General features: G+C 39.2%; 1 protein-coding gene and 1 long non-coding RNA gene across 7 annotated transcripts in view; one reads left to right on the top strand and one right to left on the bottom strand.

The window, feature by feature from the left end:
- Positions 1-6,301: 6,301 nt before the first annotated feature.
- On the bottom strand, positions 6,302-9,028 carry LOC140512657 (uncharacterized). The gene is made up of 3 exons (XR_011969869.1): positions 8,879-9,028; positions 8,528-8,637; positions 6,302-8,300 (listed from the first exon to the last, which is right to left on the bottom strand). It is a non-coding gene; the product is annotated as an uncharacterized lncRNA (long non-coding RNA).
- The window catches only part of ARHGEF7 (Rho guanine nucleotide exchange factor 7), a 311,991-nt gene continuing 306,517 nt past the window's right edge, over positions 8,417-13,890 (top strand). For 3 of the 6 annotated variants that reach the window (XM_072621952.1, XM_072621953.1, XM_072621951.1), the window contains exon 1: positions 8,419-8,654. In XM_072621952.1, the coding sequence (XP_072478053.1) occupies positions 8,490-8,654 (165 nt within the window). In that variant the 5' untranslated portion in view covers positions 8,419-8,489. Of the gene's footprint in view, positions 8,655-13,890 lie in introns of all 6 variants that reach the window. The other 3 variants (XM_072621962.1, XM_072621961.1, XM_072621956.1) reach the window with 3 other exon arrangements.

Genomic DNA, 13,890 nt, shown 5'->3' with positions numbered 1-13,890 from the left:
TTGTCCCTCTCCATGCCTTCATGCATCTTCAGTCTCTCACTCTCCACTGGCTCCTTCTCCTCTGTCTAAATACATGGCCCAATCTTCCCAAACCTAATCTAAATTTCTGCGCCCTCTCTATCTTATCTCCCCATCTGTCTTCTCCCATTCTTGGGGAGAAAAAAGCAAGTGGGGTAATTATGTTACTCCTGTGTTAAATTTAGTAGAAGTTTATAGTTTCATCTACAATTTTCCTTTTTGTTCTTTGCCTATTGAAAATTCGTGTTTTTTAGGTGACTTAAATAATAACAGATACATTTTTTTTTTTAAGAAAAGATTATATATTGGGTGCCTACATTGCTTCACAGGCCATTCTATCCTCAGTGTCTTACAATTTGGCTTCCGCCTTCATGAAACTGTCCTTTCAAAGGTCACCTGTGACCTAATCCCTTTAAGAGGTTGGTCAGAAGAGCTCCCTATTCAATTTATTGAACTTACAGAGTGGTGAGTCTTCCTTTTGTACTCTGACTGTATAGCACCTATTAGCACTGTATGAGAAGTGCCTGAATCTTTGTGACTCAAGATGATTTGTTTGGTTGGAATTATTATGGATCAGAGTCACCCTTTTATATTGTGCCTATAAATGGGAGTCTCCATCATATGATCAGCCCTTTTTTCTCCTTTTTAAAAGGAAGGCTAGATAGCAGAACCACTAAGAGAGGTGCAGGTTATTGAGGGAGTAAAGCTTCTCTTCCCAACCACTCATGGCTAGAGAGGAAGATTCATCTACCTTGTTAATACTGAGAATTAGCCCCCTGTATCCAAATAAGATTAAACAAGAAAAACAAGCCTAATTTTCTCCAGCTTCCAGAACGTGGCTTATTAGATAGAAGAGGAGGCAATCCTGGGTAATATCTATCTCTTGGAGAAAAAGAGGATCCCAGCATCCATCCTTTTTCCTAGAGAAAGAAAGGGGAGTTTCTGGATGGTGTCAACCTCAAGGCTGCCTTTCTAGAAATCCCAAGTTCAAAGGGTTTAGGGATTCACCTTTCTGAACATAAACAGGAAACTCCTTGATAGCATTTGCCTCCTGGGGGAGAAAATGATTGAGTATGTCCTTTCTCAGTTTCATTAGTTACAGAAGCATCAAATAATGAAAGCAATGACATGAGGAAGCAAAAACCTTGATTCTGTTTTTACCTATTACCTTGAGTTATCTGGATGGTGCGAGTCCTATGGGAAGAGGGTTACAACTCCAACTTCATTTTCCTTCCAAGTTGAGTCAAAGCTTATAGGATAATAACCTTAAAGTTGGAGACTTCCACTTGTCCCTAGGATGAAAATGAGTTTAGATACATTGTTCAAGGGCTACATATCTAGAACTCCCAAGTTTGGTTTCCCTTTGAAGAGAGTACAAAGCATAGGATGGTTATGAGTCTAGAGAACTCTCTATAGAGCTAGAAGGAGAAAGGTGAGGCTTTATGGAGAGGGAGGAGAATTGTATTAACTGTTCCTGGGCAACTCTGTGTTTTTTCTAATAATATTTTTATTTTATTTTTCATTAATCACATTATATTTTATGTAAAAATAATTTAAACATTTAAAAAAATAATTTTTGAGTTCCAAATTCCCTCCTTTCCTCCCCCCTCTCCTTGAGAATGCAAGAGCTTTAAACATATTTCCCCATTAGCCATGTGACAAAAGAGAACACGTACCAAAAAACAGAAACAACAAAAACCACAAGAAAAATAAATGAAGTGCTAAAAGTAAGTTTTGATCTGCATTCAGACTCCATCCATTCTTTCTCTGGAGGTAGATGGCATTTTTCATCAAAAGACTTTCAGAGTTGTCATGGATCACTGTATTGCTAAGTCATTCACAGCTGATCATCACACAATATTGCTACTACTGTGTAAACTGTTCTTCTGGTTCTGCTCATTTCACTTTGCATCAGTTCATATATGTCTTCCCAAGTTTTTCTAAAACCATTCTGCTTGTAGCACAGTAGTATTTCGTCACAATCAGATGCCAAACTTGTTCAGCTCTTCCCCAATTGATGGGCAATCTTACTGAGTTCTTAATTCAGTAATTAATTAAATTCTTATTAATTAATTAATTCTTAATTTTGTACATTTTTTTTTTGTCAAGGAGAAAATCCTGCCCGAAGCCAGAAAGAAACTTATTTAAATATCAAGGGACTCTAGTCAGGATCACACAGAACCTTGCAGATTCTACATGAAAAGGTCAGAGGGATTGGAAGAAGATATTGCATGAGGTAAAGGAGGTTGGACTACAACAAAGGATCAATTACCAAGCAAAACTGAGCATAATTTCTCAGGCAAGGAGATAGACATTCAATGAAATAAGGGATTCCCAGACCTTCCTTACAAAAAGGCCAAAGCTCATTAGAAAATTTCATTTTCAAATAGAAGACTCAAGAGAGGCATCAAAAATAAACAAGAAGAGAAAAGAAAAAGAAAACTTGGTATTTAATATGGGCAAACTATTTACATCCATATATGGGCATTACCTCTCTCAAAATGAGTACCTGGAAAAGCCAGTCTAAAAAGCCCAAGGTCTCCCACTGCATCCTGGGCCATCTCCAGTCATCCTGATGAATTGACGAAGATCTGGTCACTGGACCCAGATGGCTCAGGAGGAGAAAGTGAGGTTGGTGACCTGCACAGCTCTCCCTCACTCAAAACAAAGTCAAGTGCAAGTCATGTCATCATTTCTCTGATGTCATGGTCTTCTTCAAAAATGAAGGATGAACACAGATAGACAGACATTTTTTGTGAGGTAAAATAAAGGTCAACCTATTCCTTTCTCTTTAATATTTTTTTCCTAACTTTTTTACCTAATATTCATTGTTACCTTGAAAACTTGAATGGGAGCTTTTATGTTAAAAAAAACTAGATGTGAGATAGTCTAGTTATATATATACATATATACGTATATGTATATACATATATACATATATATATGTATAGCTATATTCAGAAGTTTCCCAGAGGTAAATGTAAGTGGGGCCTTCTTAGCCAAAGAGTTATTGGGAAGGAGAGGGGACTGGGCATTACTTCCAAATTTACACCAGTAGATTTAAGTCCAGAGTTTGAGGTATTAGACTGTGGATTACATCTCAAAATCTTTTTTTCAATCCCTATCCTTTATGACTTCTTTGAAGCTCTCTTCTTCCCTGTGATATTTGAACACAACTTCCATCTCAATCTTCCTTCCTCCTTCAGCTTCTGAGACACCAAACCCTCTTGATTTTCTTACCTCTCTAACCACTGCTCCACAGACATTGATAGAGTCACTTTCTATTTTCATCTCCTTAAGGTGAATGATCACCAAGGTCCTGTCCTCTGCTTTCTTCTACTTCTAAACTCTCTTGGCAATCTCATTCATGCTAACATGTCTAAGAAATTACATATACATCTATACATATAATACATATACTCATGTATAATTAAAACGTAGACATAAAATATTTCTTTGTGTACATGTGTGCATATGTATGTATATATATAGTTTATAGTATATACGATATAGTATACTATATACTATAGTTTATACTATAAACTGTATATATACATACATATGCACAGACATATACTATACCATATAGTACTATACCACATACTATATATACTAAACATATATAAAATACTTATGTACATATGCATATATTTATACATACATGTGTATGTATGCATGTGGGGTATATGTATGTCTGTACACACATACATCTATACAACTTCAAAGTGCTATATAAAATGTTGGCCATATTAAGAAGTTTCTTAAGAAGAAATGAAGGAGCCATTACGTATGGGGCAACTAGGTGGTAAAGTGGATAGAGCACTGGACTTGGAATCATTTGACCTCAGGCACTTACTAACCGTGTGACCCTGAGCAAGTCACTTAACCTTGTTTGTCTTAGTTACTTGTCTGTAAAATGAACTAGAGAAGTAAATGGCAAATTCTTTGCCAAGAAAACTCCAAATGGGGTCACAAAGAGTTGAATATGACAGAAATGACCAAAACCCAACAAAATTATTATACACATATATGCACAGAGATATACATGTATACATGCATACATACATGCATATTTATTCAAGGCTGGTCGATATCATACTTTTGCTCCAGTTTCTTACTATGCCTGGAATGCCCTGGCTCCATATTTTTTTCCTGTTTTTTAAAGCTGAACTCAAATATCACTTCTTAGGAGAAGTCTGTCCTGATCTCATGTTGACCTTTTCCCTTGAATTACGCATAGTTTGCTTACTGCTGTTTTTTTCTTGAATGTTTCATGGATTTTGTATAATAACTATTTGTACCCATGCCATACCTCTTCACTACACAAACACCACTAGATTAGGTTCTTTGTCCAATCCAAACTCACATTCACATGGAACCTTCATTTCCTCTTCTTAAAAATGGGGGTAAGAATATTCACAAAACTTTTCTCAGAGTTGTTGTGGGGAAATTTCTCCCTAAAGTTCTTTTTACATTTGCATTTTAGTATTAGTATTGTTACTATCCAAAATATACTTTCCCATAACCAGTTAAAATTCTGGTTCTTAGAGCTGAATCTTGCCTGTCCTATTTTAAATTAGACTTATTTGGTCTTCTTGTTTGATCTTACTCAGATATAGGAAGCAAATTTTCAGTGTTCTCTACATTAGAAACACCTTCCAAATACCTGAAGGATTCGAAAGGATTTTCCTTCCCTTGACAACTTTAATTCTTTCAACCTTTTTATTTAAAATCTTAATTTTATTCCATTGATTATTTTGCTGTTTTTCTTTTGACACTCTTTTATATATCTTTTGAAGTGTTGTTACCTCAACTGGTTACAATATTGATTAATTCATAGTTCACCGGATAGATTTTTTTTCCTGCTCCTTGCACAGTCACTTTGTTATATCCTAGCGCTAGGTGGACATTTTCCTGCTACCCAATCTTCCCCCAACTTGGTTGACAGGCAACATAGCCTAGTGAATGGCATAGTGGACTTGCAGCCAAAAAAGGTCTGGGTTTGAATCTTACCTTTGATAATTGTAAGTCATAAATTTAGAGTTAGAATGTACCTTAAAGATCATCATAGCAGCTGCATGACTGTAGGCAATTTAATGAACCTCCATACCTCTCTAGGACTTATCTATGAAGCCTAAAATATCTACTATCTACTAAGTCATAGTTGATGATATTTTATTTTTGTCTTAATGAAAGCTCCATTACTTATTCTATTTGAAATACATCATAATTTAAAAGTCCAAATAATAACCATTTTATCAAGACATTTTAAATTTTATTCCTGTCCTTCTGAGTATTAGCAGCTCTGCTTGATCAATTCTTAGGAACTTCAAAAGATTTTTGATTTAATGGATATTCCCACCATCTCTTGCCTTAGTAGATATGTCAAGATTTGCCCTTGGCACTACCCCTCACCTGCCCTCCATCACTTGGTGGTTAACTTTCTGGCAATGAGGCTCTTTGATCTTAACCTAGGCTGGTCCTTGGATGACAGTCCCATGCTCACAGCTTTTCCCACTTTATGGTAACTTAAGCATCTAGAACCCTCCCCAGGCCCCAAGGAACAACATTATCTGCAAATGTATTGATATTATTCTAAATTCCTTCTGTGGATCATCTTAATAGTAGTAAATACAAGGGAGGAGGGAAAGATTTTTCTGGAAATCTTAGCTTAGGTTAATAATACTGATAATTAGCATTTGGTTAAAACTCTTGGACCAGATATTTACCTCCCTTTTCTTGGTCATCATATAAGGAAAGCAGCATAATTTATGTTTATTTAGCATAATCATGAGGATAAGAAGTGGACCTTAATGCTAGTGCCTTCTCTCTGTTGGTTATCTGCAACTTATTCTGTATCCATCATTTGTACATGGCTGTTTGCATGCTTTCTCCCCCATTCCCACAAGACTGTAAGTTTCTTGAGAGCAGGGACTACATTTTGCCTTTCTTCGTATTCCCATCATTTAGAGCCTGGAATACAGCAGATGCTTAAAAAATACTAGGTGACTGATTGATTTCATTAGAATAGGGAATTTCCAGATGAAGAAATTCCGTCTACCAATTCAGGTTGTGACTGTCTCTGTGGCTTGTCGTCTGAGAACTGTTTACAGTACTGAAAGGTTAAATGATTTGCCCAAGGTTGAATAACCTAGATGGACCAAAGGTAGGACTTCTTGAACTCAGGCCTTTCTGGTTTGGGGGCCAATTCTGCATTCACTATGACATACTGCCTCTCTGTATAATTATAGGGACATAAAAACAGATTCGATGCCTTGATATGAAAACAATATGGTATTTATTGCCATTTTTGTCCAAAAAATCAAGCTGCTTCTGGCATTATTTTGAGTATTTACATACAAATGTGAATGAATATTAAAATAATGAAGAGGAAATAGAGGCAGTAAAGTTGAACCAGAAAACATAGGAAGAATGGTATTAATTGCCTACAACAGTGGAGTACTGAATGAAAGCAGAAGTTGAGGTAGGGGAGAGCATTGTAAAGTTCTTTTGGATATTTAAAAATCTTATATAGCTTTCCAGTCCTTTCCATAAACTATCATTATGGAAAGTCACAAAAAAAGCAAACAAGGAAAACATTGGCAGACTGTAGACATAATGAGTGGAAATAAATGTAGCAAAGGAAAGCCAATGCTTTAGCCAGCATATTCTATTTCAATAAAAGACTTGATTTCTCCTGTGAACCGTATGGAGATGAAAGAAATGTGTAAATATCATTAGCCATTTCTTTCTTTTTCTTAAATAAGTCTTTTTTTTTTTCATTTACACAGCATGTTTTGAAGCTAAGGCTAGGAAAGAAAGAAAAATGATACCAGTTCCTAACTGACCATCCCCACCATGCTCCCACATGCTAACCATGGGCTGTATGCCCCATGTCTACTCTTAAAGTTCTTTGTAGAAAAAAATTGACTGGATCTAACTGTGACATTCCTCCCAAACCAACTTAAGAAATCAATCAAACCCAATATTGATTAAATACAAAATAAGTCTTCCTTATGTCTCTGTGTAATACCATTTCTGATTTTTCCCCTAGATTTTTGGATCGAATATCTCCATTTAAAATGGAATAACTACCAAGTTTCTACTAGATATTCTGTCCTCACCCAAACCTCTAGAAGGGGCCACTAATTGCCAGCAAGCCACATTAACCAACCCTCCACTAGGGGACACACAAGACTCAAGCTGTACTGAGTTAGATTGCAGTTCACGTTCACAGGGACACACAGCATTATTGAAAACCCACTCCTGCCCAATTTAGACCCATGGACATGGCAAAAAAAAGTATATTACGTGATTGTTGATTTGTAACAGTGAGGAGAATGCCACGTATTTGGGGCCCCCTTCCTCACCACTCACATTTAAAAAAAAAATAAAATTGTCATAAATAAAAGGAGGAGGGAGCATTATGGGAAACTTTGGGTGGTTGGTTTTTTTTTTTTTAACAACACATTATAAAAATCGAAAAACCGTAAGTCTTTTTAAGCAAAGGAGTGAGGCATAAGGACAGAGAATGAAAGGAGTAAAGGAAGATTCTTCCAGATGGTGTCTCCTTAAAATTGCCCAGGCAGAAGCGCAAATGGTTAACATATTGTATAAAGGAAAGTGCACATGGGCACCTCGCACTTGTACAGTTCGAGGATAAAAGGCTGCCACCCGCGACTGAAAATGAACTAGTTTCTCTAGAGGTCAAAGGGACTTCTTTCAGACGGTGCTTCCTTGGCTGAGATGGTACAGACACACTATACCCAAAAAAAGACTTTACATGATATACACCTGACCAACTAAAGATATTTAGCGTCTAGATCTGTGAATTCCTCTATCCCACGACCACATTCTACACTGGCACTTGGTCCAGGACGTCAGCTGCTGGATAAACCTTTGCAGACTGGCTCTGGAGACACGTCTTTGTATCTGTGGGTCGTGCTGGAACGCCAGCACGCCTCGGATACCCCAGCCTCGCCCCCCGGGCGCCTCTGCTAGGGCCCGTGCTCATGGCTAGAACACGCTAAGACGATGACAGGATGTGGAGCTGGTGGCAAACGGCGTCTTTTCTTCTCCTCCTGTCAGTGATGTCATTGGGCGACAGCAGCTGAAGGAAGGCTCGGAGGAGGAGGAGGAGGCGCCCGGCTGTGGCTGCTGCTGATGCAGGTTCATGTGCATATAATGAAAAGGCACTTGACAGTCTGCCAAAACGCACGAGAGGGAGAGAGGGAGAAACTGGACCTGCTGGATTTCGCAAAGCCAATCGTCATCATCTGCATCTACATGGGGAAGGAGGAGGAGGAGGAGGAGGGATCAGCAGCTCCAGCCGCCGCTGCTCCAATGTGAAACCACAAGCCAAAAGGGGGGGATCCAAAAAAAAGAGAGGCGGCGGGGGGGCGGGGGGAGAGAGGCGGCTCCGTGGGCAATTCTCTCCCTTTTCCCTGCGGATTCCTCTTCCTCCGGCAGCTATGAATTCCGCCGAACAGACCGTTACGTGGCTGATTACCTTGGGGGTGCTGGAGTCGCCCAAAAAAACCATTTCGGACCCGGAGGGCTTTTTGCAGTCGTCTCTGAAAGATGGGGTGGTCCTCTGCAGGCTGCTGGACCGCCTGCTCCCTGGGACCATAGAGAAAGTAAGTGCAATATCTCCTCTCCACGCCTTCCACCGCGCTCCCCCCACCGCACCCCACCCCACCGCACCCCACCCTGCCTACCCCCACCCCCTGCTCTCCTCCACAGAACTGATCGTGCCAGCCCTGGCCGGATGGTGTGTTTCACCGGAGGGCACACACACATCTACACACCCCATTTTCTCTCCACCCCCCGCCCCTTCCTCTCCCTTCCAAGGCTCGACCACCTCTGCCGAAGCCGGGAAACGCCTTTGAATGTGCTCGGGCACAATGACCTAACCTCGGGGCTGCTGGGGCGTGCGGGGAAGCGGCCAGAGGGGCCGCGCTGCCCCGGGGCGCTCTGCCTGCCTCCCGGCCAGCCCGCCCGGTCTGGGGACTTCGCCCTACGCACTTTCCTTTGTGCGCTGATCTCCCTCGGAGAGCCGGGTCAGCGCGGAAAGCGGCGTGCGGCTTCTGCGGGGTGAGCAGCGCTCCCCCAGACCCGGGGAGCGGGAGCTCCAAAGGCGCCATTGTGTGGGGGACGTGGGGAGGGGGCGGGGGGGGCCGGGCCCGGAGCGAGCCGAGGGGCTTCCGAGGCGGCGGCGGGGGCACCCGGAGCCCGAGGAGGCGCGGCGGCGTCCAGACCTAGCCATGCGTCCGTCCTCTGTCCTCTGCCACCGCCGCCCACCGCTCCGGCTTTGGGAGGGAACCAGAGTCCCCCCGCGCAGACTGGCCATGACTTCTGCTTCTCAGACGTTATAAAAAGTCGAGGGGGCTCCAGTTCCGTGACCCCACCGGAAAAACCCGTTTGGATGCGGCACCGTCTCCCGAAGTGCCACTCTCGGGACCAAACCTTCGGTCACGCTCAACAGTTCAACTTTTCTCTTTTTGGGGGGAGGGGGAAGAAGAAGGAGGGGGTCTAAACGCACTGGTTACTTTGTAATTCTCCCCCGCGTGCACGCAACAAAAGCTGGTTAATTACTTCGATGTAGCAAGAATTCCTCCTGTAGTCTGAAGGATCTTGGGATCCCTTCAGTTAAAACCCCTAAACGTGTGAGTATTGGTTTAAGATGCTTGAATTTTATTCCCAGATTTAGACCTTGGATCCGAGCAGAACTGATCTAGCCCTAGAGACCCTGTTACTCATAATGTCTGCAGCCAATAAGCTGCACACTCACTCATTCAGAGGAACATATGTGCGAACTTTGACCTGCTTATCTTTGAGAGCCTAAAGTTTATCTTCATGCTGGACAGGAAGATGAGAAAAGGGAGGATCCGGTGCAAAGGACTGCACAAAGGATGCTCCCTCTTTTAAATGTCAAATTCTACTTCCAATTTTTTTCTTCTGTGAAACAGCATTAAAACTAGTGAATAATGATTATAAAAAGGTTGAATATCTAAATTTGAACACTTCAGAATTAGAATGATGTCTGGAAAAGAATGAATTATATATTTTTAATATTTGTATACTATATATTAGCCATTCCAAATAATGAAGTAGCACTTTAATCATAATACAACACAAGTCGTTTATAGTCAAATATTATAGAAAGATACATTGTTACAGAACTCACCAATAAGTTTGAATATGTCCTTTTTCTTTCATTTTAAAAGACAAATCTTCTTTATTGATAGCAGATTATGAGAATCAGAAAATATTTATGGGGCACTTACAATATAGAAAAGCGCTCACTATTACAAGTACTTGGGGGATCCAAAGATGAACCATATCACATGCTTTCATATTTTTCTTGCTAGGGAACAACTTCGTAAAAAATGACCCCTCTTTTTTTTTTTTTAAATGAGTTCATCCTATTCTGCCTGACCTTGAAATAAAAATGTTTTGCTTGTAAATGATCCTAATGTCATAATAGAATTGTGATTTAAGATAGGAAAAAAGGAGTAGGAACTAACTTTTCAGAAACCCCAAAGACTTTGTTATCATTTAGATATCAGTATCTCTGGTAATAAAAACCAGATGAGAAGTACTGAAACTAAATGATAAATTAGCAGAATTATGGACAGAAAATATTTGTTATAGGTTCTAAAAGCAATACTTTAAGGAACTTAATCTTTTGTGTTGATAGCAAACACAGTTTTCTAGAAATGTATACTATTATATATAGGCCTCTAGAGTTATTTTAACTAGTAAATTTTGGTAATCAGTGGTTTCGAGTTAATATTTCTCTTTAGATTATGGAAAGGTATTCTTTAAAAACTTCAGAGATCACCTCATCTATTGAAAAAAAGTAGAGGGTTATAAGTTAGGCTTATAGAAGTCTCAAATAAAAAGTATCAAAATGAATGCTAATATTGAGACCCAGCCCTCTAAAGTCATTGAACAATCACTTTAATTGAGTATTATTTTCTCATTTTCAGAGATTATAGTGTAAGATCATCCTGTCATCATATATGATGAAATTATAAACTAAGAAATATCCATGGTTCAAAAAAGACTTTCTAGGGGTAGAACCTCAGTTTTGAAAAGTTCTCCTAATCAAGAGGGATGTCAGAGGAATTATAAATCTACTTCTTTTCTTATACAAAGTTATTCATTTAAAAAATATTGCTGTACATATCAAATAGCATATGCTGTAGTGCATACAATTCTGATTCGCTTGAAAGTAGACTATGAGATGGAATAATTTTTCCTTTAAAATGAAAAAAATCTGAATTTCACTGCATCTCAAATGTTGAGATGATAGACAAGGGGGAGGGGCATGCAGTCTGTGCTTGTTTTCTTTAAAATTTAAAGGATCTGAATCCTTGCCACTATACCCTGCTTCACCAAAATAATTTTAACAACAAATATTTAAGCAGTTTTGTAGCTCAACACTAGCAATTCACAATTTAAAACTATTAGCTTTGGGGAAGGGCACTCATTATTCAGGAAAGTTTTAAGGCTGGCTAAGCATTCTCAGATGTCTTTAATTAGGTAAAGCATTTGCTGGTGTGTTTCTTCCATTATGCTCATTTGTCCTGTTTTGAGCTAGTAATGGGATGAGGGAGAAATAGAATAGGAGGACATTCTTTTAATTTTATATTTTGTACTTTTCTCATATGTATTTTTAGAGTTTTTAAGGTTTTTTTTGCAGAGCATTTTTTTTTAAAGAATGAAATGTAATGGCAAAAAAGAGGAAATTAGAAACCTTGTCTCTAAGTGGAAAAGAAATAATTCTGTAATATTATCAAGACTGTATTTTCTATCTGTGGCAATAGTGTAAAGTATTTTTTAAAAGCTCTTCTTATGAGGAAAAATCACATGTGCAGCAATTGTTTTCTTAATAGTGATAAGGAAGTTTTGGTGATACAACCCCCCTTGTGATCAATTGTGACCCCAGAGCAGTGTACAACTGCAAACTTGGGCTTCTCTAATGGATGTTGTTAGCTGGCTGCAATGCTAGATGAATACTTTTTAAACACATAGAGAGGCATAAAGTTAACACTCCAAACATCCTTAAAATTATTTGGTGAGAAAATCAGTAACAGACACAATTTTCACAAGAAAACGAAAATCATAAAAATAATGAGAATAAAAACACTATCTTAATACTACTTTTATCAACCTTTGAATGCTTCTGAAATCCTTATTCTCTGGAAACTTTGCATATTCCTTCTTGCAAGTTGTTGGAAAGCAGAGATGCATGTAAATTTACCTAGTTTATCTAAAATTGTGTGCAGTTATAACAGATGAGATGCTCTACCAGAATTGGCAGATGTTCTGCGTGGGGAGGGGGGATTAGCCCATATTTCAGCGTGCAGAGGCAGCTGTCTCTCTCTCTCTCTCTCTCTCTTTTTTTAAATCAGTTTCAATGCATTTAATAATTAAGACAATTCAAGTCAGTAATTATTAAGCACCTAGTGCTGTGTCCTGCTATATTGCTTGCTATGAATGATTCAAAGATAAAGTACATCTTCTCTAGAACTTACAGTCTCCAATTGGGGGGAATTATGACGTAAAGACCTAAAATAAGAGAATATGAGACTGTTAGTGATCAGATGTTTTAATGCATGCTGCAGATGGCTGATGCCACAGGAATTTAGACAAAGGGGGGAGATCTGCCTTTGAGCCCACAGAGATGCTGATCCTTCTGTTAATACTCAAAACTTTCATATTCCATTTTTTCCAATTCTCCACCCAAAAGAATAGATAGTCTTCCCTAAAATAAAATCTGGCAACTAGCCGCTGTCTTCCATATCTCTACAAAAAGAGTCAACAATGCATTTCAGGAATTAGGAAAATGCACCCATGGAAGTCCTGCTTTCTGAAAACATGGGTTATATGATTCTTTCAAACCTATCTGCAAATTCTGCTGCTGGCCTGGGAGTCAGGGGGAAAGAAAAACAGAGGCTCAGCCATCCTTGGAGAAAATGATAAAAAGAGAAAGAATATTTTCACAGAACCACAGAGTCTCAGAGTTGGAAGGGACCTTAGAGGCCCTCTCCAGTTTAACCCTTCCCTGTAAAAGCATCCTCTCTCCAATATACTGGACACATGATAACCTCCTTTTTTCCTGAGCCAGAAATCTGTTCACTTCTCACTGTTTTATTAAAAACAAACAAACAAACAAACAAAAAACTGAGTCACTAGCAATATATAGGTAGCCATATCTTTTAAGGCAATTTGTGGGAATTCTTGTTGCCTAATAGATATTCAAATTGAAAATAATAAAAAAAGTGATAAATATAATTCATTTTAATTAAATTAACTTGTTGCCAATTAGGGATAAAGAGTAGAACTATGATTTCATTAATATTGAAAAATGTGGGATAAGGAAACTTCCTCCATGTTGGAATCCTTGCTGCAACTTACAGTGAGAGAACACTGACAGGTTAAGTGACTTATGGAGTCACAGCCACTATGTCAGGGGCCTGACTCTAGTTCCTCAAGTGCAGTCCTCTGACTGAATTCAAACTTCCCAGAACAAATCCCCTTAATAAAAGGATTGGTTCTGTAAAACTTGGACTCAGTAGAAAGGCAGCACCCAAGGATCTAGAAGGCAGCAGGTTCCCCACCCCTGCAGTATGGGTACTTCCTGGTTTTCCTGGATCTGAGGCCAGCTCTCCATCCACCACACTCAGGCTGCTAATTAACTCATTTTACATAGGAATGAAGAGATGCATTTTGGTTAGATGACTCTGAATAGTGATTGAATGGAACACCATAGACCCTGTTTTATGAGCATGTGATTTTAAGGTACCATGTCTGCAACAGTTTCCTGTGTTTGGTTTTCTCCTTCCCTTTGTGCCTCCTCTCTAT

This window comes from Notamacropus eugenii, chromosome 6 (assembly GCF_028372415.1).
Source record: "Notamacropus eugenii isolate mMacEug1 chromosome 6, mMacEug1.pri_v2, whole genome shotgun sequence".
Lineage (NCBI taxonomy): Eukaryota > Metazoa > Chordata > Mammalia > Diprotodontia > Macropodidae > Notamacropus > Notamacropus eugenii.
The sequence above is the reverse complement of the archived record's forward strand: the minus strand, read 5'-3'. Positions and strand labels throughout refer to the sequence as shown.